At 37.8% G+C, this 26783-nt stretch overlaps 1 protein-coding gene across 5 annotated transcripts; it reads left to right on the plus strand.

Annotated features, from left to right (window-relative positions):
• The first annotated feature begins 21190 nt into the window (after window positions 1-21190).
• On the plus strand, window positions 21191-24564 carry LOC119484624 (SUN domain-containing protein 5-like). Of its 5 annotated transcripts, none has more exons than XR_005206053.1 (11): window positions 21191-21346; window positions 22153-22246; window positions 22424-22652; window positions 22752-22887; window positions 23023-23117; window positions 23250-23373; window positions 23492-23610; window positions 23750-23920; window positions 24015-24104; window positions 24289-24472; window positions 24514-24564. XR_005206053.1 is itself a non-coding variant. In XM_037763593.1 (11 exons), exons 1-11 carry the CDS (start codon window positions 21322-21324, stop codon window positions 24394-24396), a joined length of 1128 nt encoding a protein of 375 aa, XP_037619521.1. In that variant the 5' UTR covers window positions 21191-21321; the 3' UTR covers window positions 24397-24495. The 5 variants fall into 5 exon arrangements, 4 of the variants coding, with proteins under 4 accessions (XP_037619521.1, XP_037619522.1, XP_037619519.1 ...); XM_037763593.1 differs by lacking the exon at window positions 24514-24564 and having other exon boundaries at window positions 22424-22511; window positions 22575-22652; window positions 24289-24495; XM_037763594.1 differs by lacking the exon at window positions 24514-24564 and having other exon boundaries at window positions 22424-22511; window positions 22620-22652; window positions 24289-24495.
• Window positions 24565-26783: the final 2219 nt, after the last annotated feature.

Raw genomic sequence — 26783 nt, forward strand, 5'->3', positions numbered from 1 at the left:
AACATGTTGTGATTTGCCCAATAATGCCAAAAACATTCTGCCTACTGAAGCTTTGAGGCTGGACATGACATTTGAACTGAGAGACTTGAGGTGTAGCAGACTTAAAAGCAATTTCTTAGTTTGGACTAAAACTGAGACTTAAAGCTCCAGTAAGCAACAATTTTTTGGCATCATTGGGCAAAAATTCCATCATAACCTTTCAGCATATTGTAGTTCAAGTGTTCTGAGAGAAAACTAGACTTCTGCACCTCCTCATGGCTCTGTTTTCAGGCTTTGGAAATTTAGCCCGTGACGGGAGACTTTGACCAATCCCAGGTCATTTCAGAGAGAGCGCATTCCTATTGGCTGTGCTCCGGCTGGTGGGCGGTGCTTGGTATTTCCTCAACTTGATCTCAACACGGCTGCCGGGTAACAAACTTTCTCATTTTACAGCTAAACAGTACACTACAAGATGTTTCTGAAGACATTTGAGGAGAGAAATAGGTATTACAGTAACAGAATATTGATTCATATTTGATCAGCGTTGCCAAGTTTGACCGTTTGGTCGGCGTTTGGTCGGCGTTTGCGAGTGATTGACAGCCGCTCAGAGACGGCAAGACTCCAGATCAGCTCTGAATGGTTGTTTTCCTCCGGTCTGTGAAATCTTGCAGATGCCATTAGGAACACCGGAGGACACAGAGGCACATGATTTTTTTCTGTATCATGCACTACAGTCAGGATATTGTATAGTATAGTATAGTATAGTTTTATAAAAATGTTTTTTTGAATCATATTTGCTCCATTTCTACCCACTGCTGCTTTAACTGTTAAGATGTTGAGACAGAAAAGTTTCCTCTGCAACATGAAATATAAAGTGCAGAACGGCTCCAGCTACAATCAGAAACTATGCAGCACAGCATTGGCCTCATCCGTCTGCTTCAGTCTGGTTCTCTCCTCCAGAGAGAGGCTGAATCCAGGCCGATCCTGCCCAGCTGTGGTGCGTTGAGTCTGGACATGTCCAGACGCGTACAACCCCTCCCACCCCGCCTGAACATCCACGGAACTGGTGATTTATCTGTGTGGGACTTTCGTGTGCTTTAATCGCTGACAAGAAACACACACACACTCACACCGCATGCAGCCACATGCACAGACACAGTGACAGGTGGGGTTTGCACATACAGTACATGTGTGTGTGTGTGTGTGTGTGTGTGTGTGTGTGAGAGAGAGAGGGGAGTTCAGTCGCTGTGTGTACTTTGTGTAAGTGTGTCTTGTGTGTTTTTAAGAGTGTGTGCATGAGTGTGTATGTGTCCCTACATATTGATGCTTGAAGTCAGGTGGGCTGCACATCTAGGGTCCCCTTTGAAGGTGTGTTCATGTACACACACATGCAGTACAAATACACATACACACATGCAGTACAAATACACACACACACACACACACACACTGACCAGCTGTTTCTCTCCTCCACTGCTCTTTGATGTCTTTACTTTTTCCATCCACAGTACTTGCATCTCTCTCGCTTTCTTTCTCTCTCTCTTAGTCAGGAAATGCCAAAATACTCTGGAGAGGGGCTTTAAGGGAAACATCACTGGAAACTGTGGAAGTAGAATTATGTTGGACTTTGCAAGTCAGAATTTTTTCCAGGTTGCATATTCAAATAAAATACATATTGTCAAAACATGACAAAGTGTTTTTTTTGTAGTGAATTTAAACGTCATACAAGAAACAGTGTGCTTTGATATTAATTTAGTCTCAGTGCGAGCACGCACACACACATCTCTGTCTTTCTGTATGTCAGTCAGGTATGGTAATTACTGTTTGGATTCAGCCCTCTGCATTAGGTACAGTATGTGTGTCTGCAGTAAAATGTACAGAACAATGCAGAAATCAACACGTCTTTTCTTTCATAGATGTCCCTGCTGTTGTTGTACGGGGACACACTGGCGCTAAAACACGGATCGGTTTCATATTTAGTCATACGCAATCACACATACACACACGCACACACACATTTTTGTGTGCTTTTATGTTCACTCCTTCAATACAGACTTTTTCATCTATTTCCAAACATTTCAAGATTGATGAGCATTTGAAGTATTTGCATAAGGCCACTAAAAGCCTGGCCTTGTCTGTTCAACACCATGAACTAGTTTTTCTCGTTCCATATCACTTGGAATTTTTGTATTTGACGAAACAACCCCAAACAGCAGCAAGAGATGAGTTGTCAGGGATTCAATATTAGGAAAACGACGAGAAGATCGATACCACTCTAACGTCTGCATGGTAAATATGAAGCTACAACAAACACAAGGCTTTCATCCAGGAGACCGCTTTGTGTGTCCCGTGTGTTAACTTTCATTTTCACTTTACAATCAGATGTTCGTTCGTGTCCCGTGTTCACAACGTCAAGTCACATTTTCACTGTACAAACGTAGTAGTTTTAAGCCCAACCATGAGGTTTTTTACTGAACCTAACTAAGTGGTTTTGTTGCTTAATCCTAAGCAAGTATTTTTGTTTAATTCACAGCATTAAGCACGTGTTTACTGCGACCGAAAAGTGATGCCGAGGGGTTGTTAAGCATGTGTTTACGTGTTTCGTGTTTAAGCATTGCTGATTTATTCAGTCTGATTTCCACTTTCTTGTATGTTGAATAAATGAATACAGAAAATTCTGGACCAATAATAAACATGTCATTCACACCAGCTGCATGGGAAACTGAGTTGATGGTGGAGCCTCAGATCATCAATAAGCTCAGTTTTTAACCCAACATTTTCCCATGTTATAATCTTCTTCTAACCATCGTCGCTTCACCTTGGAGCCATTAGGACCTTCTAGTGTTACCTGGCCTGTCTGTGGCCCAGTGGAGCCCCAGAGCCCCGGCCTTTGTCCGGGCCCGGGCAGCAGGTGAATAGGATGCCCATGCGAGGGGCCTCTCAGCCCAGATACACCTGATACCTGGCTCACACCCCCACAACAACACCCACCCAACCCTCCAAAGTCCCCACTGGACCCCTAAAGACCCCCAACTCCTCCTCCTCCTCTTGTGTGCCTGCCAGCTGGCTTCTTCCCTCACAGACACACACCGACAATGAAGGATGTTATTGTTGACAGTATTGGCAGCTCTGCCCCCCCACTGAGTGTATGTTATGTGTATGTTCCCTCTCTCTTCTTTTTGTCGGCTCTATGTGGGCTCTGCCCTGTTGTCTGAGCCTCATATCTGTGTGAACTCTGTGTTCACCTTTGAAGTTCTCTACCATGCACCTCCTCGCCCCTCCGCCACTCCCCGTCTCTCCTCCACCACTTTGATTCCCTTTCTTGTTACGAGGAGTTGGCTGATCCACAGACAATACCACTCAGTCTGTTCTATAGGCTACGTGCTACTGAGAAAATCAACATACGTGGTTCAGGTGCAGAGGCCTGTACTACGAAGTGAGTTCAACATACCCAGGGTATCTTCTCGTTATCTGGTTTAAAGATGGGGTCGACGATGTTGGAAAGCTAGCATCATTTGAAGGTAGCATCGCCTCAGGAGCTCCGTCTAAACCCCCCCTCCCTCCCCTCGGGGATCCTTCAAAGGCAACGCCCCCCCCCACACACATGCACGAGCACCACCGCATCGTAACTACTTCACAGACACAGAGCTCAACAACGCTACCTCATGACAAGTGACCGCGGCAATGCTACTGTAGTTTTCTCTTCCATGCTCCAGGAAACGTGCAGCGGAGACGCGCTTTGAGTTCAGGCTGGTGCACGCCAAGGGTAGAGAACTAGCAGGGAGGCAGGGAGGCATCTGATTGGTTCTTTCCAAGCGGACCGCGAGGCAGTGATTGGTAGATGTTTTTACAGGATTACAGCAGCTACAGATGACGACTCTTTTCTGGTCCTTTTTCAGAGCTCATCAGCAATGGATCGCGGTCAGGGGGTAAAGACCATTTCAACCACTATAACAAATAGTGTATACTGGAGAACATCGTCAACCCCTGCCTTTGACTAACCCTAACAAATGAGATTTTGCTAAGCGGTCCGACGACGGTGGTTATCAACTCAGTAAATCAACCCAGGGTTTCTCTATCTGGCGATGAGCAAGTTCACATGAACGGGGCGGTGTTTGCAGCATCTGACCAATCACAGACATGGACAAGTCTACTGTCTTGCAGACAGACAGACAGAGCGGCACGTTTTACAAAGGAAGAGCAAACTATATTAAACAAATACGAAGATGTTAAACACTTAATCCGGATTAAAAGTAACACAGTTGAAGCTGCCAAATGCAGGATGGACAGCTGGCATAAGAAGATTTGCGGATGTGCGAATGCAGAAATTAATAGACTTATTAATTTAACGGAATACTCAAAAGTCAGATATATTCGTCTAGATGGGGCAGTGATATATAAATAGCTTTCAAAATATAATAGATAATTAGATCACACTTCATTATACCGTTTAGCAATAATGTGGTGTGTATGACGATTTCAGCCTTCTTTCAGCTGCGTCCCCGTCTCCGGCGGTGTGAAACGCACTTGAGAGCAAGTAAAACAATAAACATAAAAACATAATTCAAAGCGGTAAACACCCACAGCATACATCCAGCTGTCCTTCCTGCATTTGTCAGTTTAAACTGTGTTGTTTTTAGCCTGGATTATGACTTGAACTTCTTCGTATTTGTGTAATATTATAATACGGTCTGCGCTCCGAGCTCTGATTGATCGGTAAGCGGTGCTTTTTATACGAGTTGATCTCTTATCTGGAACATAACCTGCTACGGAGCAGGTGTTACCATGGCGATCTCCCCCGGTAAGAGGTGAACCACCGTCGTAGGACGGAAACCCTGAAGGGTTAACCCAGAAGTTACCTCGCTAACCCCAAATCCTGCTTCCTGTGTGGTCTGTATTTGTTTACTTGTGCATTTATGTGAGTATAGATACTAAATACAGGCAAACATTTGGGATACATGTTTAAAAACTGCACCAGATGGGTACAAACATGGACGGGTGGTTTGAAAACTGTCCCAGTAACTTTGTTTGCACTGGACTATTGGTGTGCTTTCTCCACAGACTGTGTATTGCTCTGACTTTTTACTGCATGTCACCAACGTGCTGAAATAGCACCGTTACTTTGAAGGCAGGCAGGTGGATTAAATCCAGCCTCACATTTGCATGCTGATGATAGTTTGACTGGGCTGGCTGAAAGACAATGCAGTGAAACCTTTTCATTGCTTCTTTTTACTGCGCAGTCGTAACCATCACAGGAGTTACCCACAATGCATCTGTCTTGTATTGTATCTCCATCCTGTTTACTTTTTCAGAACAACCTTGTTGTGGTGCCTGAACACTGTGCAGTTTAGAGGTTATCCTGTGTGAATACAAGTTGTTGAAATTGAAAAGGATTGTACATTATTCACATACAGTAATATCATGAACCATGTCATTCTTCTACTGATATTAAAACAAATCAAAACCACAACTACTGTAGTTGACAAAACAATCTCACCATTTTTCAAGTCTTTAGCTGACCTTAGCCGGTGCATCCTGCAGGGTTTCTAATCAATTTGTGGCCATATCATTTCTAGGATTTTTTTTTTTAATTAAAATAAATTAAAGAATAATGATCATGATAGAACATGTGATCAACACTGCTGTTTTACTTAATTTGCTGTATTTTCAATTTACTGCATTTTTTAAGAAGATCCCCACTCTAACGTCAAAATGCTGAGGGGCAAGAAACCCCAAAACATCAAATATGGAAAAGGTTCTGCACACGTTAGCCCAATATGAATATTTGATAATAATCACTGGACATGAATCAGGGAAAACGTTTGACAATCTTAAATCTAACAATGACATCCCTCAGAGAACACCAGCACTTTTATCACGCAAGAACGCAGAAAATGTAGTTTCCGAGGTACAAATACATCTAAAACCCCACAGTTATAGCTCCCCATCTTTATATTTGTTTGCACCACAACTAATTCATCAGAATGCATGCACAAAACACACACACATCCTACTTGTAAGAGACAGTTCTTTGTGTTTTTACAGCAAATAACAAACAAGTGACGCTAAGCCTGGTATTAATGTGACACTGCTGTAGAAACTGGACGCAGGTGATACTGTATAAAGATGTGGTGCGACTGGGAGGGCTGGCATCGCTTTACAGGATCAAAATGAAAGAACTTTATTTATTTATTTTTATTGTGTGTATATGTGTATATTGAATGTGTTCTATTATTTCATGCCCATAGGGTTTCACAAATTTTGGTGTTACCGCTGTTTTAAGTAACTGTTGTCATTAGTGTGATTTTGGTTATTTCCACTTACTTTTGGGGGTGGGAGGGAAAAATGGATGAAAAAATAAAAGATTTGCTCTGTGATTTATATGCATCGCAATGTTCTTCCAATTAAATAAATAAATATGGCAGAACAACCACCAAGGAAGCTTTTTAAACAGTCAATGTTTGTCATTTTTATTCATAAGGCATTTTGTAAACTGCATTTTCTTCGACTTTGTTTCCTGCTTCTACCTACCGTAAACTTTTTTATTTTTTGACCGATCATCAGAGAAAATCTGTATTGATCTTTTAACTCAGTGCATGTGTGTGTGTGTGTGTGTGTGTGTGTGTGTGTGTGTGTGTGTGTGTGAGAATGTGTTTACGTGCACATGTGACTGTGTGAATGCCTGCTGTGTCTGTGGGGAATGATGAATGGCTTATTTCGATCTCTCAGCCCTCGGCCCGTTTATACAAACCAACGACTAGAGCTTTGTCAGCAGAAACAAATGATCTATCAACACACAAACAATCTCTCTCTCTCTCTCTCACACACACACACACACACACACACTGGTCAGCTGTGAGTAAGATGGATTGGACCTGAGGTGTGTCTTGTCTCGGTTATTGATAGGCAGGTATCGGAGTGGCAGCATGAAATATTAATAGAGTGGAGCTAAACGGCGGTCTAACATCGGGATTGAGAAGGAGAAAGAGAAGGGCAAAGAGTGAGATGTCTTGAGATAATGCACTGACAGTAGCCATATACTGTATATAATACCTGAGGCATGACAGCATGCAGCACTGAGGAGTAGCATCAGAAAAGACGTACCGTACGTGTGTCTGAGAATGTGAAATATGTCTGATATCAGTGTCAAATTCTCTCTTTTCTCAATGGAAATTCCCTTCATCTTTGATATATCTCATGAACACAAACACACTCACACTTAACTCTCTCTCTCTCTCTCCTTCTCTCTCTGTGTAACAACCCACATCCTGTTGTGGTTCTTTTTCTCTCCTCTGCTTTGATATCTGAGAACCGCCGCTGACTTATGTGGACAGACAAAGCACACCTTTGTCTTTGCCACACTGCACGAGTGTTTGTCATCATTTTTTTTGCAATCTCTTGTGTGTTTGACTGTATCCAAGTTCTTCCTACCATAATGATAGCAACACATACACACACACACACACACGCCAAGGATTTGTCCTCAGTATTACACTTTACAGTAAACAGCAAAGAGGGTTGAAACATCCCTCCACTGTTAGACGCAGAGAGGGCACATTATGTGTGTGTGTGTGTGTATTGACGCAGCACTGCAGAACGATCTATACTAATGATTTCCCATAGACACCTCAAGTTGATCTGGGAACCAGTGAGGATGGGAGGGAGGGAGGGAAGTCAAAAGAGACGAATGAAGAGATGGAAAGAAAGAAGGAAGGAAGGAAAAGGCAGCACAGGGATGGAGGGATGGAGGGACAATAACACCAATGATGTGAATCCATAATTTACAACTGCTGGAGTTAGACCCTAAGTCTTTTGCATCCTGCAGGGTTTCTAATCTATTGGTGGCCATATCATTTCTAAGATTTTTTTTTAATTAAAATAAAATAAAAGAATAATGATAACAATAAATGCATGTGATCAACACTGCTGTTTGACTTAATTTATTGTATTTTAAATAGAATATAAGGAAGGCTACGGAAAAACACCAGTGATGTGAACCCACGATTCACAACTGAAACAGAACGGTGTTGACTAAATGATGTGCTCATTTTTCAGCTTTTAAGGTACGACTTTGCTTAGAATCTGTAGTAGGGCTGTCAATCTATTAAAATATTTAATTGTGATGAATCGCAAATTAATCACACATGAGGGATTGAGGGATCATCTTTTCACATGGACGTTCTTTGTCTGGTAAAAATCAGTCACTGACATACAAATGTAGAAGAGTTATGACTGCAACTAATAATTATTTTCATTATTAATCTATTTATTCAATTAATGACTTGATTTATGCTGTTAAATGTATAGAAAAGACAGATCCCTATCCCCCTAATTCATTATTTATTTTTTCAACCTGTCAGAAAAAGCCAGAAGTATTTAATTAATATATACAAGGCCTGTCAATCGATTCAAAAAATTTAACCGCAAATTAATCGCACATTTGTTATCTGTTCAAAATGTACCTTAAAGGGAGATTTGTTCAAGTATTTAATACTCTTATCAACATGGGAGTGGACAAATATGCTGCTTTATGCAAATATATGTATATATTTATTATTATAAATCAATTAACAACACAAAACAATAACAGATATTGTCCAGAAACCCTCACAGGTACTGCATTTAGCATAAAACAATATGCTCAAATCATAACATGACAAACTGCAGCCCAACAAGCAACAACATCTGTCAGTGTGTCAGTGTGCTGACTTGACTATGACTTACCCCAAACTGCATGTGATTATCATAAAGTGGGCATGTCTGTAAAGGGGAGACTCATGGGTACCCATAGAACCCATTTTCATTCACATATCTTGAGGTCAGAGGTCAAGGGACCCCTTTGAAAATGGCCATGCCAGTTTGTCCTCGCCGAAATTTAGCATAAGTTTGGAGCATTATGTAAGATCCTTCTTGACAAGCTAGTATGACATGGTTGGTACCAGTGTATTCCTTATGTTTTCTAGTTTCATATGATACCAGTAACTTCACTCTAGTTTTAAAACTGAGCCCGCTACGATCGTAAAATCTGCTGGTGATGCTGAGTCGTTAATAATCAAGTCAATAACAAAATGCTAACGAGTTTTCTCACTTTCCAATAAGCCATCAGCTAAATTTTATAAGTCATCTGATATGTTAATAACTCATAAGTCTGTGGTAAATATTAATAAATACTTTATGATAAATGGATTGTGGCCCTGCAACTAAATAGACAAAGCAAGGTAAATTATTTATTAACCGTTAATACAGCCATTAACTACAACTTCTAAACACACATTAGAAAGTGGTATCAAGCAGCCGCCTGGTTCTGTCTGTGAGTTCTGTCTGTGAGCTCTAACGTGACGCCGTCTGGCAATCATTATCTACTAATACGGCAGCTGAGGAAGAGCTCAAAACACATAACCTTTTATTAATGCAATAAAGTAAAAACAAATATTAAAGACACCATTCAGCAGTGTTCAAGCAGAAATCACTGCATCGTTTTTGGACGTGGCACCAGAACAAGAAAGATGTGTTTTACACACTGATATCGAATATTACCATTTTTAAATGGCACTTACGCCTGAAAAGTTATGCGTCATTTATCATCTATTATTAATGAATTATTGAACCTTTTTAACTCACATATTAGGGAAGTTAGAAAAAAATATACAGTATACAATATATATAATCATTAAAAGATTGTTTTTTTTCTTGTTTTCATTGCATTCTTTTGACTATGGGATCATGTAATAGTGATTGTTTCAGCTGCGTACATCGATGTCAGTTTGTGTGTGTGTGTGTGTGTGAGAAGCCTTGAACCTGCACAGTGGAATTTCCTCCATTCACCTCACATTGTTCAGACTAACAAGGAGTCAAAGACAACAGGGCAGAAACACTCCACACCCTTCAGGGCGTCTCTGAGGAACCATAAGCACTTCCAGGTCAAAAGGCCAGCAGGATGATCCCACGGGTAACGAGACACACACATCTACACACACGCACACACACACACACACACACACACACACTGCAGTTAACTCCACATCAACAGGTCATTATGACATAAATCATGTGTATAATTTTGTATTTGTGAGTCTCTTTAAGCTGGGCATACACTGTATGATTTTAGTCCGTTTCTGGCCCAAATTTTGAGCCGCACGACTCATTTTTGAGTCAGACCGAATTTCAGCTTCGTCAGGCGTCGTTTGCCGTGCAGTGTACAGAGGGGCACCGAGGACTGAATAACCCCTCCCGACCGGCCGTCGGACAGTTTCTGACATATCAGAAATTCTGTCTCGCACAGTTGAAGCAGAACCACGAGGCGATTCCTCAACATTAGTGCCTTTTTTATCCTCTTTAGTAATCAGAGCGTAGCGTGAGCTTTGGCTCGCAAACGATGTACTCGTACATCAGGAGTAGGAAGTACACAACAACATCTCTAAAATGGTACAGTGTATGCCCAGCTTCAGAGACATGAGAGTGGAGTCTTCCAGTAGGACCACCTGGATTCTCTGAAGACGTATTTTGCTGATTGTTTCTCACCATCTACTGATATATTAATACCACTGGCAAAAATTCACAGTCGTCCTCTCGAGGACGGTCTGACCTCTACGCTAATGATAATATAAAAGTAGCTAGAGAGCATGAGAACAAATGAAATCTTCCATCTCATCATGTTTATCCTCTCTGTGTTCCCACGCCTGACAGAGGGAAATCACTAATGGATAAGAAAACAGAGCAGAGGTAGAGAAACTGTCGAGGGGAGTGTCCAGACAAAGGAAAATATCCTTTAATGATTTAATTTTCACCCTGCGAAGTGACTGATGCTCATTACTTTTGAAATGATCCTGGACTGGCTGCAAAATACCTGACTTTCACACAAACACTCTCCCTTAAACCAATACACATAAACGGTCCTTGAGCAAGGCACAAAACTGGAGCAGGTATAATTCAGCAAAACTCTTCACTGGGTAAAACGATGTTCAGCACCTCTTTCCCTTCTACGAGCCTATTTATTCAACCAATCCCTCAAGTTCTCAGGCATCTGTAGATCTCGAGGAAAACCCCGAAATGGTTGATCACAAAAACAACTGAAGGTGAGAGAAATGTGGCTTCTTAAAGCTGCATTAATGCATCTTTGGCCACTAGGGGGCAGAAAAACACCAAAATAAGCAAACAGATCCTCATCGTCCCATCACCATTTATGGTTGTTATGCGAATGTTCTTCAGTCACATCCAGCAGGCACAAAGCAACATTAATATTTTTTGGAAACTTGACCTCACTGTATAAAATGACCTGTGGTGACCTCTAGGATAATCACAGCCTCATGAAACTTTACAGCCACAAACTAGAGACCTAGAGCATTCAGAAGATGGATGGCTTTCCTAAATAGATTGACAATAAGCGGGTTTCTGAGCAGTTTACACAACAGAAGTGCTCGCCATCCAATCGCCGAAAATGTTTATTCTTGCAGAAATCTCCAAATGTCAAAAGTTTTTGATACCAAATCACAGCATGGCTTTTTCTATGGTGTTCCTCAAGGTCTTAGTGTCTTAATGTGGTATTTTGGAGGGATTATTGATCTTTTTTTATCAATTCTCCAGTGGAATTTTTTTTTAAATTTAGCACCAAATCTGTCTAACAAATGGTATCAACCCAAAAATGGCTCCAACAACTTATGAGACACGATAGAGCATGGGAATGACCATCATATACTTATATCATAATGTTCTAAACCCTTATACATCATCACAATTTATTTTAAATAATTCATTAATTCATGTTTATTTCAGATTTATGACTAGAACAACTGGACACACGGTGCTGAGCTGCATCTCAAATTAATCTCCAGGTTCCAGCTTTCAGATGATGTACACCACTTCTATGTGACATCTACTGTTGACCTGCTATCTCCCCCTAAAGACCCGCTGTAGCTCCCTAAAAAAGACAAAAACGGGTCTATTGTGGGTCTCAGAGGATTAATGTGAATATGAGCTGGTGTGTGTGAGACAGCGAGGTGTGAGAAAGAAGGTTCAAGGTGCTGCATTAGAGGAAACAACCATGAAGAGGGTTGTGATCTGCAGGGTGGTGGTGAGGTTGCAGAAAGAAAAGAGTGTGTTTGAACACGAGTCTGAGCACTCCCATCACATGACTCTTGTGTGCATGTGTGTGTGTGTGTGTGTGTACATGTGTTATCAAGGGGAAGTGATTATAACGTGGTCGGGGGGGGAAACCTCCACTTCAGCTGCTATTGTTCAGCCCTTCCTGGTCGCTACAGAGGAAGACGAGACTCCATCAGTGTCACACTTTTTCTCTGCCTCACTTTCTCCCTCAGACTCTTTCATCTCTTTCACTTCATCTATTTATTTTTTATATTAACCCTTTTTTCTGTAGCTAAAATACAATTGATTCAAATAACAACATCACATTTCATCACATTTACCTGAACACACACTCTCTCTCACACACACATAGGCCAGATGAAAGTGATGTTATGCTGCCATCTATGGTCTAAAACAGGCCATGATTGGTAGGTCAGTTACTACTGTACCACAAAAAGATCCACACTGGAATGTCAAGGCTTATTATTTATCTAACGATTTAACTTTATTCTGTATATTTCACTCAGGCTATTTGGATATCATTATTATTATTATTATTGTTATTATTACTCCAATATCAAACATGGAGCCTGTGCAAGTACTGAACGAAGTGAAGTCACAGTGAAGTCTTGTGCATTACGGGATAAATCTTGCCATTTGTAAGCTTTAGCTAACGACGACAGCAACAACTGCTTTCAACACGGATAAATAGATAAATACTAACAGAAGACTTTCATTGTTAGATTTATTATTTTTATGAAGTCTCTGAAAAAACACTGTTGTTCCAAGCTGGATTACAAAACGTCTGAAAGGGATACAATCGCACCCGACCTAACCCTAACCCTAACCCTCATTAGAAAGCTACGGCGGTGACGAAGCAGCTGCAAGTTAAAGTAAACTAAAAATAGTAATTTTTCTGTCGTATACGACAGCATCGACCTCAGGGGGGTCACAAAGTTACTCATAATGATTAAATTGGAAACCTTCCCCATCTGTCAGTGCCATTATTTTGGTAGCAAAGGTAACTAATAATAAACAAAATACAAATGAAAAATAAATAACACACACATGTCCAAGTCAAGTGGTTTCGACACATAGTATGTAATCCCCCTGGTTCCATTCTACACCATCTACTATCAATGAAAAAGGCTAAAATGCAGGATAAATATCTAGATAATATAGTAATATAGATAAGAAATCTGAAAAGATAATAAGTAAGCAAAGAAGACTACGACGAAGACATTGGAAAGTGGGGAATTGCATAATTGTCCATGAATAAAATGACGAAGATACGCAGGAGACTGAGAGAAGAAAAGACTCTTCCATAGTTCCCATGGAGTGTGTGAACACCAGTCCACCTGCATCCATCTGTACTATGAAACTAAATAAAGTTTGAGTTGCATTCATTTCAAATTGAACCATGTTACACACATTCAAACCAACTTTGGTGTATGAAATAAAAAGCGGATATTTGCACTGATAAATTATCTTTCATTTCCATTTATTTTGTTGTTCAATAATTAATAATTGCAATACAATTAATCTTGTATGAAAGTGTGTTTTTAGGAAACACTAAGTTACCTATTTCCGTGACATTGGGATCCGGTATCTGCCAACAATTCCAGGAATAATAGTCAGACTTTGTGGCCAGTTGTATCATTGTATTATTATTATTATTATATATTTAGGCTGCACACGTTCTTTTGGTTAATTTCACTTCCGGTAAATGGGACACATTTTTACCTGTTCACTTGGACCGCGGGAGTTCGACAAAGAGGGTGAAATAAGCTTGGATATTTTCTGTTGACCGTCAACTCACGTTACATACTTTAGTTATTCCAGTTAGTTTTGTTGTTTGTAATTCCTTTAATTTAAAGGGACTGTTTGTAAGAATCAGAAATGCTTGTTAACAGCGACACCTGTGGCCGTTAAGTCAACGAAAGTCAGCGTCGGGCTCGCGCTTGTGCTCGCTCTACATAGACATGAACGAGCATCGCTCAAAACAGTGAGGCGACACACGTCAGCTAAAACCACAATATGCTGATCCTAGTGTTGGCATTTCCTGCTCCAGCCGGAGGGAACAGGGGAGACACCGACCGCGGTCGGAGGAAGACACCGGCACTTGGTCGGAGATGATAACGTTTCTCGCTGCGGAGCCCCGTCACTTCACAAGACACAGAAACCTCTGTTGGTCTGGAGGAGCTGCAGCAGTTATTTCTGCACAAACGTCCACTGTACATTCACTAGATATTCTCAGGGCTACGAAGTCTTCTGCAGTGTGTAGTGTGCGCTCATGCACGTGAGAGTGGAGCGAAAGAGCGAGAACGAGCGCTGTGTGAGTGAAGGCAGGCAGGCAGAGGAGCAGAGTACAGCAGAGACTCCGGCCCTGGAGAACAAAGCTACGGTCTCCCCCGCGTCCTCCGACCGCGGCCAACACTGTTTAACAGACGGGCTTCACTAGATATAACTTTGCGGTTTTGGTGCTTCCGTGTAGTTTGTGTTGGTATAAATCACCCAGGTGGGTTTCCCATGCGCGCTCGCGTGTGGCTACACTGTTCAGACTCAGACTCCGTGTAAGAGGTTACAAACAGTCCCTGGGCAACCGCGCCTTCTCAGTTGCGGTCCTTAGTCTGTGGAACAAACTGCCTCACCACATCAGATCTGCTCCCTCTACAGAGTCTTTCAAAGCACAGCTCAAGACCCACCTCTTTTCTTTGGCTTTTGAATGTACTTGAAATGTGATTACTAATTGGCCTTTTATAATGCTCATTATAACAGTCTTTTACTCATGGATTTTAACTTAGTCTCTGTCTGTGGATGTGTGAGATTTTGTTTTCTGCTCTGTTGACCTGTTTTTATTCTGCCTATGTCTGTAAAGCACTTTGGTCAGCTCATGTTGTTTGAAATGTGCTAAAGGAATAAATTTGACTTGACTTGACTTGACAGTCCCTTTAATAAACAGTAAAACACATGTGGACTTTTGGAACAAGTCACACAGTCAAGAGCCTCTTAGCGGCTTTTTAATTGATAGTAGTACATAGAGTACTATATGACACATAACCTGGTTGAGGTAATCTGTAATATATCTACCTGTTTAACACTCTTTGACCAACTGCATCAATGCTTCATGAAGCTTCATCTCACCATCACTACTATACACTGTACTCAAACCTGGATATCTCAGGTGATCAACTTTACAGTGATAGATATATGATATATATATGGCTCTCCAGCTCTATGCTGTATATTTACAGAGTTTTTCCTGTGAGTTGGCGCCTCTGACAAATGTGCATTTATGGGGGAAAACCGACGACACTCACCTGCAGCAGCAGCACCTGTGGGCGACCGTGACCAGATGTTATCATTGAATGAAGGCGTGACGAAACACAAGACGAGAGTTAGCCAGCCAATCAGATGTAAGTTTAGATGGGCAGCGAAGTGACGAAACTCGGGGGCTTTTTTTGACAACAGCCCTGCCGCCATTTTGGACTGAAAAGGCCAATTAGACTGAAAAAGAGACTAAATCAGAGGATATCTAATATTTTTTTTTTAGGTAAATCAGCTACCCAGTAGGAACACTTAAATAGCCCTCATTTAAATTACTATGTACTAAAAGTTTAAATAAATCCTGTCCAACTGGGGGTTTGTTAACTTTATCTCAAATCTAGCGTAATGTGCTTTAAGGTGAGCTAACTTGGCTTGCAAAATAAAGTGTTACCAAAGTGTTTATAATACAGATAATCTGTTTCCATTAAAGTTTTTGCATTTTCTGTCTTTGTTTGGCGAAATTCAGGTTTTTCTTTTTTCTTTTTCTTTTAAATGAGCAAAGTGAAACTGTCCTTAAAGCAGGCAGAAGGAAACATACTGACTGATGTGAGGCATATTTTATTAGGGACCCATTTAAGGCCTCACTGTCCAGCTAAATGTGCTATCGATGTCGTCCATCTTGTCTTCATCAGTTCAGCCACCTGCTGCATGACTGCCCTCGTATACTAGCTACAACACCTATATATCTACCTATATACAAAGCAGATAGATATAGATAAGATATTTTATATTTTATTCTCCCAGTAATGTTCAACCATCAGTCTTGGAGGATAAAAAAGGTGCTGAATAACATCCTCCTCTGCTTTTATTTCCTTTATGTTAAAAGGTTACAGTAAAACCTTGTATCAACCCCAAAAGAAAGAATAATAAATGCAAAAGACGGAGCACTGGTTAAACATTTCAAGAACTTTTAAATATATTTTTGTTTCACAAGAACACTCAATTTTATTAACCCTCCTGTTGTCTTCCCGTCGCCCATGCAACTTTTGCCTTCCCGGGTCAAAATTGACCCGGTCTGGTTTGACTGTTTTTAAAGCATACATTACAAATTATCACCCAATTCTGTATTACACCTTTTTGGCCAACTTCATTCCAACTCATTACCACGAGTTTTACACTTTTTTTTGGAATTCATGGTCACTAAACCTAATTTATATGAAATTAAAAAAGATCTGAAAAATATCCGAAAAAAAGTCTGAAATAATGTCCCAAAAAAAAGTCTGAAAAAATGTCCCAAAAAAAAAGTCTGAAAAATAGATCTGAAAAAATGTCCCAAAAAAAAATCTGAAAAAATGTCCCAAAAAAAAGTTTGAAAAATAGATCTGAAAAAATTCAGAAAAAAAATATCCGAAAAATGTCTGAAAAAGATGTCCGAAAAAAATTTCTGAAAAAAAAGATCTGAAAAATTTCGGAAAATAAAATTCTGAAAAAAAAAGTAAAAAAAAAAATATCTGAAAAATGTCCGAAAAAAAAGTCTGAAAAATAGATCTGAAAAAAGTTTGTAAAAAAAAATTCTGAAAAAAAATATCTGAAAATTGTCTGAAAAAGATGTCCGAAAAAAAATTCAGAAAACAAATATCTGAAAAATTTCTGAAAATAAAAGTCTGAAAAAAAAGATCTGAAAAATGTCCGAAAAAAAAGTCTGAAAAATAGATCTGAAAAAATTCTGAAAAAAAGATCTGAAAAATGTCTGAAAAAGATGTCCAAAAAAAAATTCTGAAAACAAATATCTGAAAAATTTCTGAAAATAAAAGTATGAAAAAAAAGATCTGAAAAATGTCCGAAAAAAAAGATTTGAAAAATTTTGGACAAAAGTCTAAAAAAAAGATTTGAAAAATTTCGGACAGAAAAAGTCTGAAAAAAAAGTCTGGAAAAAATTCTGAAAAAAAATATCTGAAAAAGATGTCCGAAAAAAAATTCTGAAAAAAAAGTAAAAAAAAAAATATCTAAAAAAAAAGATTTGAAAAATTTCGGACAGAAAAAGTCTGAAAAAAAAATTCTGAAAAAAATATCTGAAAAATGTCTGAAAAAGATGTCCGAAAAAAAAGATCTGAAAAATTTCTGAAAATAAAAGTCTGAAAAAAAATATCTGAAAAAAGTCCGAAAAAAAAGTCTGAAAAAAGTCCGAAAAAATGTCCAAAAAAAAGTCTGAAAAAATGTCCCAAAAAAAAGTCTGAAAAAATTCTGAAAAAAAATATCTGAAAAATGTCTGAAAAAGATGTCCGAAAAAAAATTCTGAAAAAAAAGATCTGAAAAATTTCTGAAAATAAAATTCTGAAAAAAAAGATCTGAAAAAAAAGTAAAAAAAAAAAGATCTGAAATGTCCGAAAAAAAAGATTTGAAAAATTTCGGATAAAAGTCTAAAAAAAAGATCTAAAAGTCTGAAAAAAAAGATTTGAAAAATTTCGGACTGAAAAAGATGTCCGAAAAAAAATTCTGAAAAAAAAAGTAAAAAAGAAAATATCTGAAAAATGTCCGAAAAAAAAGATTTGAAAAATTTCGGACAGAAAAAGTCTGAAAAAAAAAGTCTGAAATAAAAGTCTGAAAAAAAAGATCTGAAATAAAAGTCTGAAAAAAAAGATCTGAAAAATTCCCGAAAAAAAAGATTTGAAAAATTTCAGACAAAAAAAGTCTAAAAAAAAGATCTAAAAAAAGATTTGAAAAATTTCGGACAGAAAAAGTCTGAAAAAAAATTCTGAAAAAAAAAATTCTGAAAAAAAATATCTGAAAAAGATGTCCGAAAAAAAATTCTGAAAAAAAAGATCTGAAAAATTTCTGAAAATAAAAGTCTGTAAAAAAAAAAAAAGATCTGAAAAATGTCCGAAAACAAATCTGAAAAAATGTCCCAAAAAAAAGTCTGAAAAAAAAATCTGAAAAAAATTCTGAAAAAAAAAATTCTAAAAAATTTCTGAAAATAAAAGTCTGAAAAAAAAGATCTGAAAAAAAGTAAAAAAAAAAAAGATCTGAAAAATGTCCGAAAAAAAAGATTTGAAAAATTTCAGACAAAAAAAGTCTAAAAAAAAGATCTAAAAAAAGTCTGAAAAAAAAGATTTGAAAAATTTCGGACAGAAAAAGTCTGAAAAAAAAGTCTGAAAAAAAAGATCTGAAAAAAAAGTCTGAAAAAATGTCCCAAAAAAAAGTCTGAAAAATAGATCTGAAAAAAGTCTGAAAAAAAAAATTCATAAAAAAAAGATCTGAAAAATGTCTGAAAAAGATGTCCGAAAAAAAAGTCTGAAAAAAAAGATCTAAAAAAAAGTCTGAAAAATGTCCCAAAAAAAGTCTGAAAAATAGATCTGAAAAAAAAGATCTGAAAAATGTCTGAAAAAGATGTCCGAAAAAAAAGATCTGAAAAATTTCTGGAAATAAAAGTCTGAAAAAAAAGATCTGAAAAATGTTCAAAAAAAAAGATTTGAAAAATTTCGGACAAAAAAAGTCTAAAAAAAAAGATCTAAAAAAAGTCTGAAAAAAAAGATTTGAAAAATTTCGGACAGAAAAACACTGAAAAAAAAGATCTGAAAAAAGTCTGAAAAAAAGTCTGAAAAAATGTCCCAAAAAAAAGTCTGAAAAATAGATCTGAAAAAAGTCTGAAAAAAAGAATTCTGAAAAAAAATATCTGAAAAATGTCTGAAAAAGATGTCCGAAAAAAAATATCTGAAAAATTTCTGAAAATAAAGATATGAAAAAAAAGTAAAAAAAAAAAATATCTGAAAAATGACCGAAAAAAAAGTCTGAAAAATAGATCTAAAAAAATTCTGAAAAAAAATATCTGAAAAATGTCTGAAAAAGATGTCCGAAAAAAAATTCTAAAAAATTTCTGAAAATAAAAGTCTGAAAAAAAATATCTGAAAAAAGTCCGAAAAAAAAGTCTGAAAAAATGTCCGAAAAAAAGTCTGAAAAAGATGTCCAAAAGAAAATTCTGAAAAAAAGATCTTAAAAATTTCTGAAAATAAAAGTCTGAAAAAATGTCCCAAAGAAAAGTCTGAAAAAAAGATCTGAAAAATGTCCGAAAAAAAACTCTGAAATAATGTCCCAAAAAAAAGTCTGGAAAATAGATCTGAAAAAAGTCTAAAAAAAAAATTCTGAAAAAAAAAATTCTGAAAAATTTCTGAAAATAAAAGCCTGAAAAAAAAGATCTGAAAAAAAAGTAAAAAAAAAAAAAAGATCTGAAAAATGTCCGAAAAAAAATATTTGAAAAATGTCGGACAGAAAAAGTCTGAAAAAATTCTGAAAAAAAATATCTGAAAAAAATTCTGAAAAAAAAAATTCTGAAAAATTTCTGAAAATAAAAGTCTGAAAAATGTCCGAAAAAAAAGATTTGAAAAATTTCGGACAGAAAAAGTCTGAAACAAAAGTCTGAAAAAAAAGTCTGAAAAAAAAGTCTGAAAAAAAAGTCTGAAAAAAAGTCTGAAAAAATGTCCCAAAAAAAAGTCTGAAAAAATTCTGAAAAAAAAAATTCTGAAAAAAATATCTGAAAAATGTCTGAAAAAGATGTCCGAAAAAAAATTCTGAAAAATTTCTGAAAATAAAAGTCTGAAAAAAAAGATATGAAAAAAAAGTAAAAAAAAAAATATCTGAAAAATGTCTGAAAAAAAATATCTGAAAAATGTCCGAAAAAAAAGTCTGAAAAATAGATCCGAAAAAAAATATCTGAAAAATGTCTGAAAATAAAAGTCTGAAAAAATGTCAGAAAAAAAGTCTGAAAAAATGTCCCAAAAAAAAGTCTGAAAAATAGATCTGAAAAGTCTGAAAAAAAGATGTCCGAAAAAAGTCTGAAAAAAGTCTAAAAAAAAAAATTCTGAAAAGAAATATCTGAAAAATGTCTGAAAAAGATGTCCGAAAAAAAATTCTGAAAAATTTCTGAAAATAAAAGTCTGAAAAAAAATATCTGAAAAAATATCTGAAAAATGTCCCAAAAAAAGTCTGAAAAAAAAATATCTGAAAAATGTCTGAAAAAGATGTCCGAAAAAAAAATGTGAAAAATTTCGGACAGAAAAGATTTGAAAAAAAAGTCTGAAAAATGTCTGAAAAAAAGATTTGAAAAATTTCAGAGAAAAAGTCTAAAAAAAAAAGATTTGAAAAATTTCGGACAGAAAAAGTCTGAAAAAAAAGATCTAAAAAACGTCTGAACAAAAAGATTTGAAAGATTTCGGACAGAAAAAGTCTGAAAAAAAATTCTGAAATGTCCGAAAAAAAAGATTTGAAAAATTTCGGACAAAAAAAGTCTAAAAAAAAGATCTAAAAAAAGTCTGAAAAAAAAGATTTGAAAAATTTCGGACAGAAAAAGTCTGAAAAAAAAGTCCTGAAAAAAGTCTGAAAAAAAAGATCTGAAAAATTAGGTGAAAGACATCCATATTTATGAAGTTTGAAAACGTGTCAATTTGACCCGAAGACAACAGGAGGGTTAAGGGAAAAATTTGCATTTATGTTTCTTTCAGTTTGTAGATAAATGGATCTGATATGTCCGTATGGGTTTTACACTCCCAAAGGATTCAATGTCATTTTTTTGTGTCATTGTGTTAAAAAAAAAACTAGTCTTTTTTATTTGAATGATTTCATAAATTGCAACTTTTTGTCCAAATGAAAAGAATACCATAAAATTTACCCCAACTGTTCTCTACATCTTGCAAAGTTAAAAAATAAAAGTGTTTTATTGTGTGCCTTCATCATAGTGTTATTATTATTATTATTATTATTCATCTTAGTGACAGTGATGGTTGCCATAGCTACCGGGGCGCCCCTGCACGCTGCTGTGTGCGCGTGTATTCTATGTTCTACGATGTCATTCTAGAATTCTATGACGCATCACAGCCATTGTGGAATTCAGTAAGATTAGGACTCACCTTATTCTTCACTTGTTTTCTCAGAGCAAAATATCTTGCAAAACCGCCAAGAGACCAAAACTCAACGCTGAACATCCACTTCTTCATTGACACAATGTTATCAAACAGGCAAAGTGAAGGTAAAGAATTGTTTCTATCACAGATCTGTGAAACACACACTCAGTAAGCAGAGCAGCAATACCTCTGTATGGTTTCTGTTGGAACATATTCATATGTAACGTGATTAATCCTACCTTTGAGAGATTAATATTCAGACTGTGTGAGAGAGATGTTTCTAATCATTTTTGTCCAATGCAGTTTGACAAAATGTTAGAAACACTTTTCGAGAAAATTTAATCCAGTCATGGACATGAATTCCCTTTTGCACATTTCCTAATATAACTGCAAAGTTTCTAATCGTGCAAAAAAACAACAACAATATGTTCAACTTGATGTTAGGTCAAATAGTTTTCTTTAATGACTTTCATGCACAGGTGGTAGTTCCTGTAAGCCTCTATTCAACTGGGTTAGGCAGTAATGGAGCACTGATTGAATTTATACTTATTCAAAAACTGACATTGAGAAAAGTAATAAAAGAGGATAAATATAATTATTTATATTATAAATATTAAAGAAAAAGTTACTTGTATGACTGTGGAAAATAAACAGCAGTCTATATTCACAAAAAGAAGAGAAGATGGTTAAAAGGCTCATCCAACACAAACTACAACCTCAAAAATGGCTTTAGTTGAATCCACACATCTCTGACATAGAGTGTTTTTTTTTTGGTTTCTGTGTGTCTGACACTCAAAAACACAAAACTATTGACATGCACTGAGTTGCTTCTTACAGTAGAAGTGTTGTAGTTAGAAAAGTCAAAGTGTATGACATAACTTGTGTCAGTGAGTGACTGACCACCTCCTCTGCTCTCTTGTTTTGTTTACAGTCACGGTACGTAGAAGCGTTCGACTGACCAACGCAGGATATTACAACCATCTAGGAAAACCAGTCATTTCCTACAAGGAGACGGCTACGTACAAGTAAGCTGACGTGTGTGTGTGTGTGTGTGTGTGTGTGTGTGTGTGTGTGTCACAGTCATGCTTGTATACAGTATGTTCTGTAGCATACACAGGCTATGTGTTTAACAGTCATAAGTTCTTCATTATACATCTTCAAAGCTCTCACTCTTTCTCATTTTCATTATACAATACTTTCAGAAAAAGGAGGTTTTCTCCAGACGGTCTGAGAAAGTCCATCGCCAAGACAATCAGCATGGCCAGCGGGATCATAGGGGCCAATTGGGCCATAGGGGCCAACGGGGCAAGTGGGGCCAACAGGGACAGCGGGGTCAACAGGGACAGCGGGGACAGCGGGGCCAACAGGGACAGCGGGGCCAGCGGGGCCAACAGGGACAGCGGGGCCAACAGGGACAGCGGGGCCAGCGAGGTCAACAGGGACAGCGGGGTCAACAGGGACAGCGGGGACAGCGGGGCCAACAGGGACAGCGGGGCCAGCGAGGTCAACAGGGACAGCGGGGCCAAAGAGGACAGCGGGGACAACAAGGACAGCGGGGGCAACTGGGCCAACGGGGCCAGCGGGGGCAACGGGGCCAGCGGGGGCAACGGGGCCTGCTGGAACGGCATTATTCGCTGGCTGTTCTTCATGCTGCTCATGTGTCTTGGTAAGCGATCTCTCCTTCTACAAACAATCATATCTTGTTCATCAGCTTGTGTGTTTTATACTGTAGAGTGTCTGTCTTTTGAATTAAACATCACTGACCTGTTTCTCCAATACTTTGTTTCTCTCCATCCATCAGGAATTGTATACTTCACCCTGGCTCTATCCATGAACAGCAACTCTCTTGACTCAGGACCCTCAGCGTCACTTTTCCCATCAACCAAGCGGGATAAGGTATGACCTTCTTTTTATTCTTAATGTGCACCTATAAAACACAATCACAGCCCAAATATGTTCTCACCTACATGTTGAAACACACAATGATGTCAACATCCACCATTCAAATTAATCTCCTGTCACTTACAGGCCTTGAGCACATATGAATGGATGGGGGAGCGGATGAGAATGCTGCAGGACGAGGTGCTGAGGTTAAAGTGGGTCAAGGAGCCACCAGGGGACATTATGCCCAACGTTGCCCTGGAGTCGCAAGGTGAGACATCTAAATCACCCTCATCATTTTTTTCAATCTGTCAGATTGTAATTCACACATGTGATTTTTAGTTTTGAGATCCCTTTTTCACTTTCTTTGTGTGTGTTTTTGTGTGCAGGGGCCCTTGTTTTAGCTCGATTGTCCTCGGAAACATACCAATGCACCGGACCAACCTGTTTTCTTTCATCCCTGATATCTCTTTGGAGACAACCTGTAGACCCAAGTATTGTGACTCAGGTAGGAACTAGGAACTACACACACAAAACACATGGCTATGCGGTTTGGCAATATCATCTAATGATTTGGATTGTTTTACTGTCTATTTTGTTATACCTCATACCATCTAAACTTTTTTTAATACTCTTTCATTCTTCAGGGAGGACCAATCGTGGATGGACGCTGCTGGCCATTTGATGGTGAGCGTGGACATTTAGTCATAGCCCTGTCCCACCCAGTGACCATCAGCCATGTGACACTGGGTCACATTTCAAAGACCGTGTCGCTAACTGGCAGCATCTCGAGCAGCCCAAAGATGTTTGCTGTCTATGTAAGTCACAAATTTAAAATTGTTACACTGCAGACGTCACATACACGGAGAACAACAAGGTGCTCAACTGGATCTCTATCTTTCTCTCTTGCAGGGCATGAAGACTAAAGAGGATGAAGGTACCCTACTAGGAACCTTTCTTTATGATCAGGACGGCGAGTCATTGCAGACTTTCAAACTGTCTGTGAGTATTACATTGTGCAACGAAACACATGCACATGCATTTTTTAAATTTCACCCACAAGCTAATATATCATAAGAATTACAGTTTGTCTGTCCTCATTGTAGGCTACTCATTATATCCCTTATTTCCCATCCTCTCGGTTTGTGCTCAACTAACTCTCTCTGTTCATTTCTCTATCTCTCAGGATCAGGAAGCAGGTGTCTTCAGCCATGTGAAGCTGCAAGTCGAGAGCAACTGGGGAAATCCTGACTACACTTGCGTGTACAATTTCAGGGTCTATGGGACCATATAGAAGACGGTGTTTGCTCCTATATGGGATATGGTGTACTGTGAGTGTTCACCATACGAACCTGCTGGTTAGAGGTGTGGTGTACTGTGAGTGTTCACCATACGAACCTGCTGGTTAGAGGTGTGGTGTACTGTGAGTGTTCACCATACGAACCTGCTGGGGAGAGGTGTGGTATACTGTGAGTGTTCACCATACGAACCTGCTGGGGAGAGGTGTGGTGTACTGTGAGTGTTCACCATACGAACCTGCTGGGGAGAGGTGTGGTGTACTGTGAGTGTTCACCATACGAACCTGCTGGTTAGAGGTGTGGTGTACTGTGAGTGTTCACCATACGAACCTGCTGGGGAGAGGTGTGGTATACTGTGAGTGTTCACCATACGCACCTGCTGGTTAGAGGTGTGGTGTGCTGTGAGAGTTCACCATACTTCCATAGTTTGAGGGCTGCACGGTGGCAGAGTGATCAGCACTGTAGCCGCACAGAGGAAGGACTGGTGATCGGTCTCTGTCTGTGTAGAGTATTCTCTCCGTGCATGCATGGGTTTTACCAGGTACTCTGGTTTCCTCCCATACACAAATAATAATAATGATTATTGTTCAATAAAAATCAAAAAAATATTTCTGCTTGTTTTATCATCTATTTGAAACCCACAAGTGCAGTGAACTTGATACAAGTATAAAATAACATACAAATATCATTCTTCAATCTTACAAAAGCACATTATTGATCATGTAACAATTCCAACATATAATTTAACATTTAAAAATTGAATAACAAACAACATAAATGCCAGATTCAGGTGATATGAAATAAAAAATAAACTTGAAAAACTTAACCTTGATGAATTTTGATTCCAACCATCAGAGTATGTAACACATTTAAACAGGTCATTTTAAAACTCACAGTATTCGGACAACCATGAAAAGTTTCTGTATCTCAATCTGTGGAGTGAAACTATGGAACAGTTTCATTGTGGAGCTAAAGCAATGTCCAAACTTAAACCAGTTTAAAATAAGGTATAAAGACATGATGTTCACAAGGTACAGGGATGAAGTGGGGGTTTGACAATCACAAGGTGTTTACAGGGGTTACTGTTTATTTATCTATTACTGTTTGTTTATTTATTTATTGGTTACTTAATATTTATTCTGTATTAGTCTATCTTCCTATTTTTTCTGTAAAGAATAATGCAAATTTAAAATTCAAAATCAAATTTAGAATAATGTATTCATGGTCAGATGCTGTGTATTGTATATATATATATATACGTATATATATATATATATATATATATATATATACGTATGTATACATATATGTATATGTGTATGTGGTGTGCAGTGTGCGCATGTAGTGCAATATGCAATGTATACATATATATATATATATATATATATGTGTGTGTGTATGTGTATTGCATGTTGTATTGCATGTGCATATTGTATATTATAAATTGTATATTATCAATAATAATATGCGCATATACGAAAAGATAACTAGTCAATATGATTAAGTTAAATATATAAGTAAGTAATTGGTATTGTGATTAAGTTATATTATAAGTAATGAATTGGTATTCTGGATTGATAACAAATTTATAGTTTGATAAGGATAATTATATCAGTAATTAATTCATATTTCTGTATGACAGAGATAAAAGGTAATTATAGTAGACAAATTTAAGAACATTTAATTAGAGTATATGTATGGCTCAATAAGGAAGCTGGTTAATTATTAATGAATGAGTTATGGAGAAGGGGTGGGATTAAATAAGTTTGTACTTCTTCTTACTCCTTTTCGAATATATAAATCAAGGCATCAAGTGTTTGACAATTTTCTTTTCTTTTGCTTTTCATTGTATGTAAATACTACTTCTTTCTGGTTGTCCACTTGTTGGTATGATCGTTCTCTTTTTCTTTATTTTTTTTGTATTCTACATGTTCTAAATACATTTTTAAATGAAATGAAAAGAAGCTGTGTAATTTGAGGTACCAAACTGTGAGAACAGTCTTGAACTACTGCACCATTTGTGTTTGAGTGAAAAATACAAGGATGGTGCAGATAAATAAACACATAAATAATCAAAACAGCGACTGCTCTGTTTAATACAAATCTGTAAAGTGAGGGTATTAATTTGTCTGCTTGGTGAAAACGAGGCTGACACTGAAGAAAGATCCACGACTATGAAGCTGGACCGGCCCGCCTCCATGCTGCTGCCTGCACATGCTCGACCTGCATTTCCACCAGATCCGTGATGGAGGGTGTCTCAATGCAGGAGAAGCAGTCGCCAGGAGATTCAGCAGTGGCATCGCCTATTTCTTGCTTAAAGTGTTGTCAGAAGTAGATTTGTTTAAGAAGTTTATATAAGTTGCCTCCAGCTTTCTGTGTGCAG

Source organism: Sebastes umbrosus, chromosome 3 (assembly GCF_015220745.1).
Source record: "Sebastes umbrosus isolate fSebUmb1 chromosome 3, fSebUmb1.pri, whole genome shotgun sequence".
NCBI classification, from domain to species: domain Eukaryota; kingdom Metazoa; phylum Chordata; class Actinopteri; order Perciformes; family Sebastidae; genus Sebastes; species Sebastes umbrosus.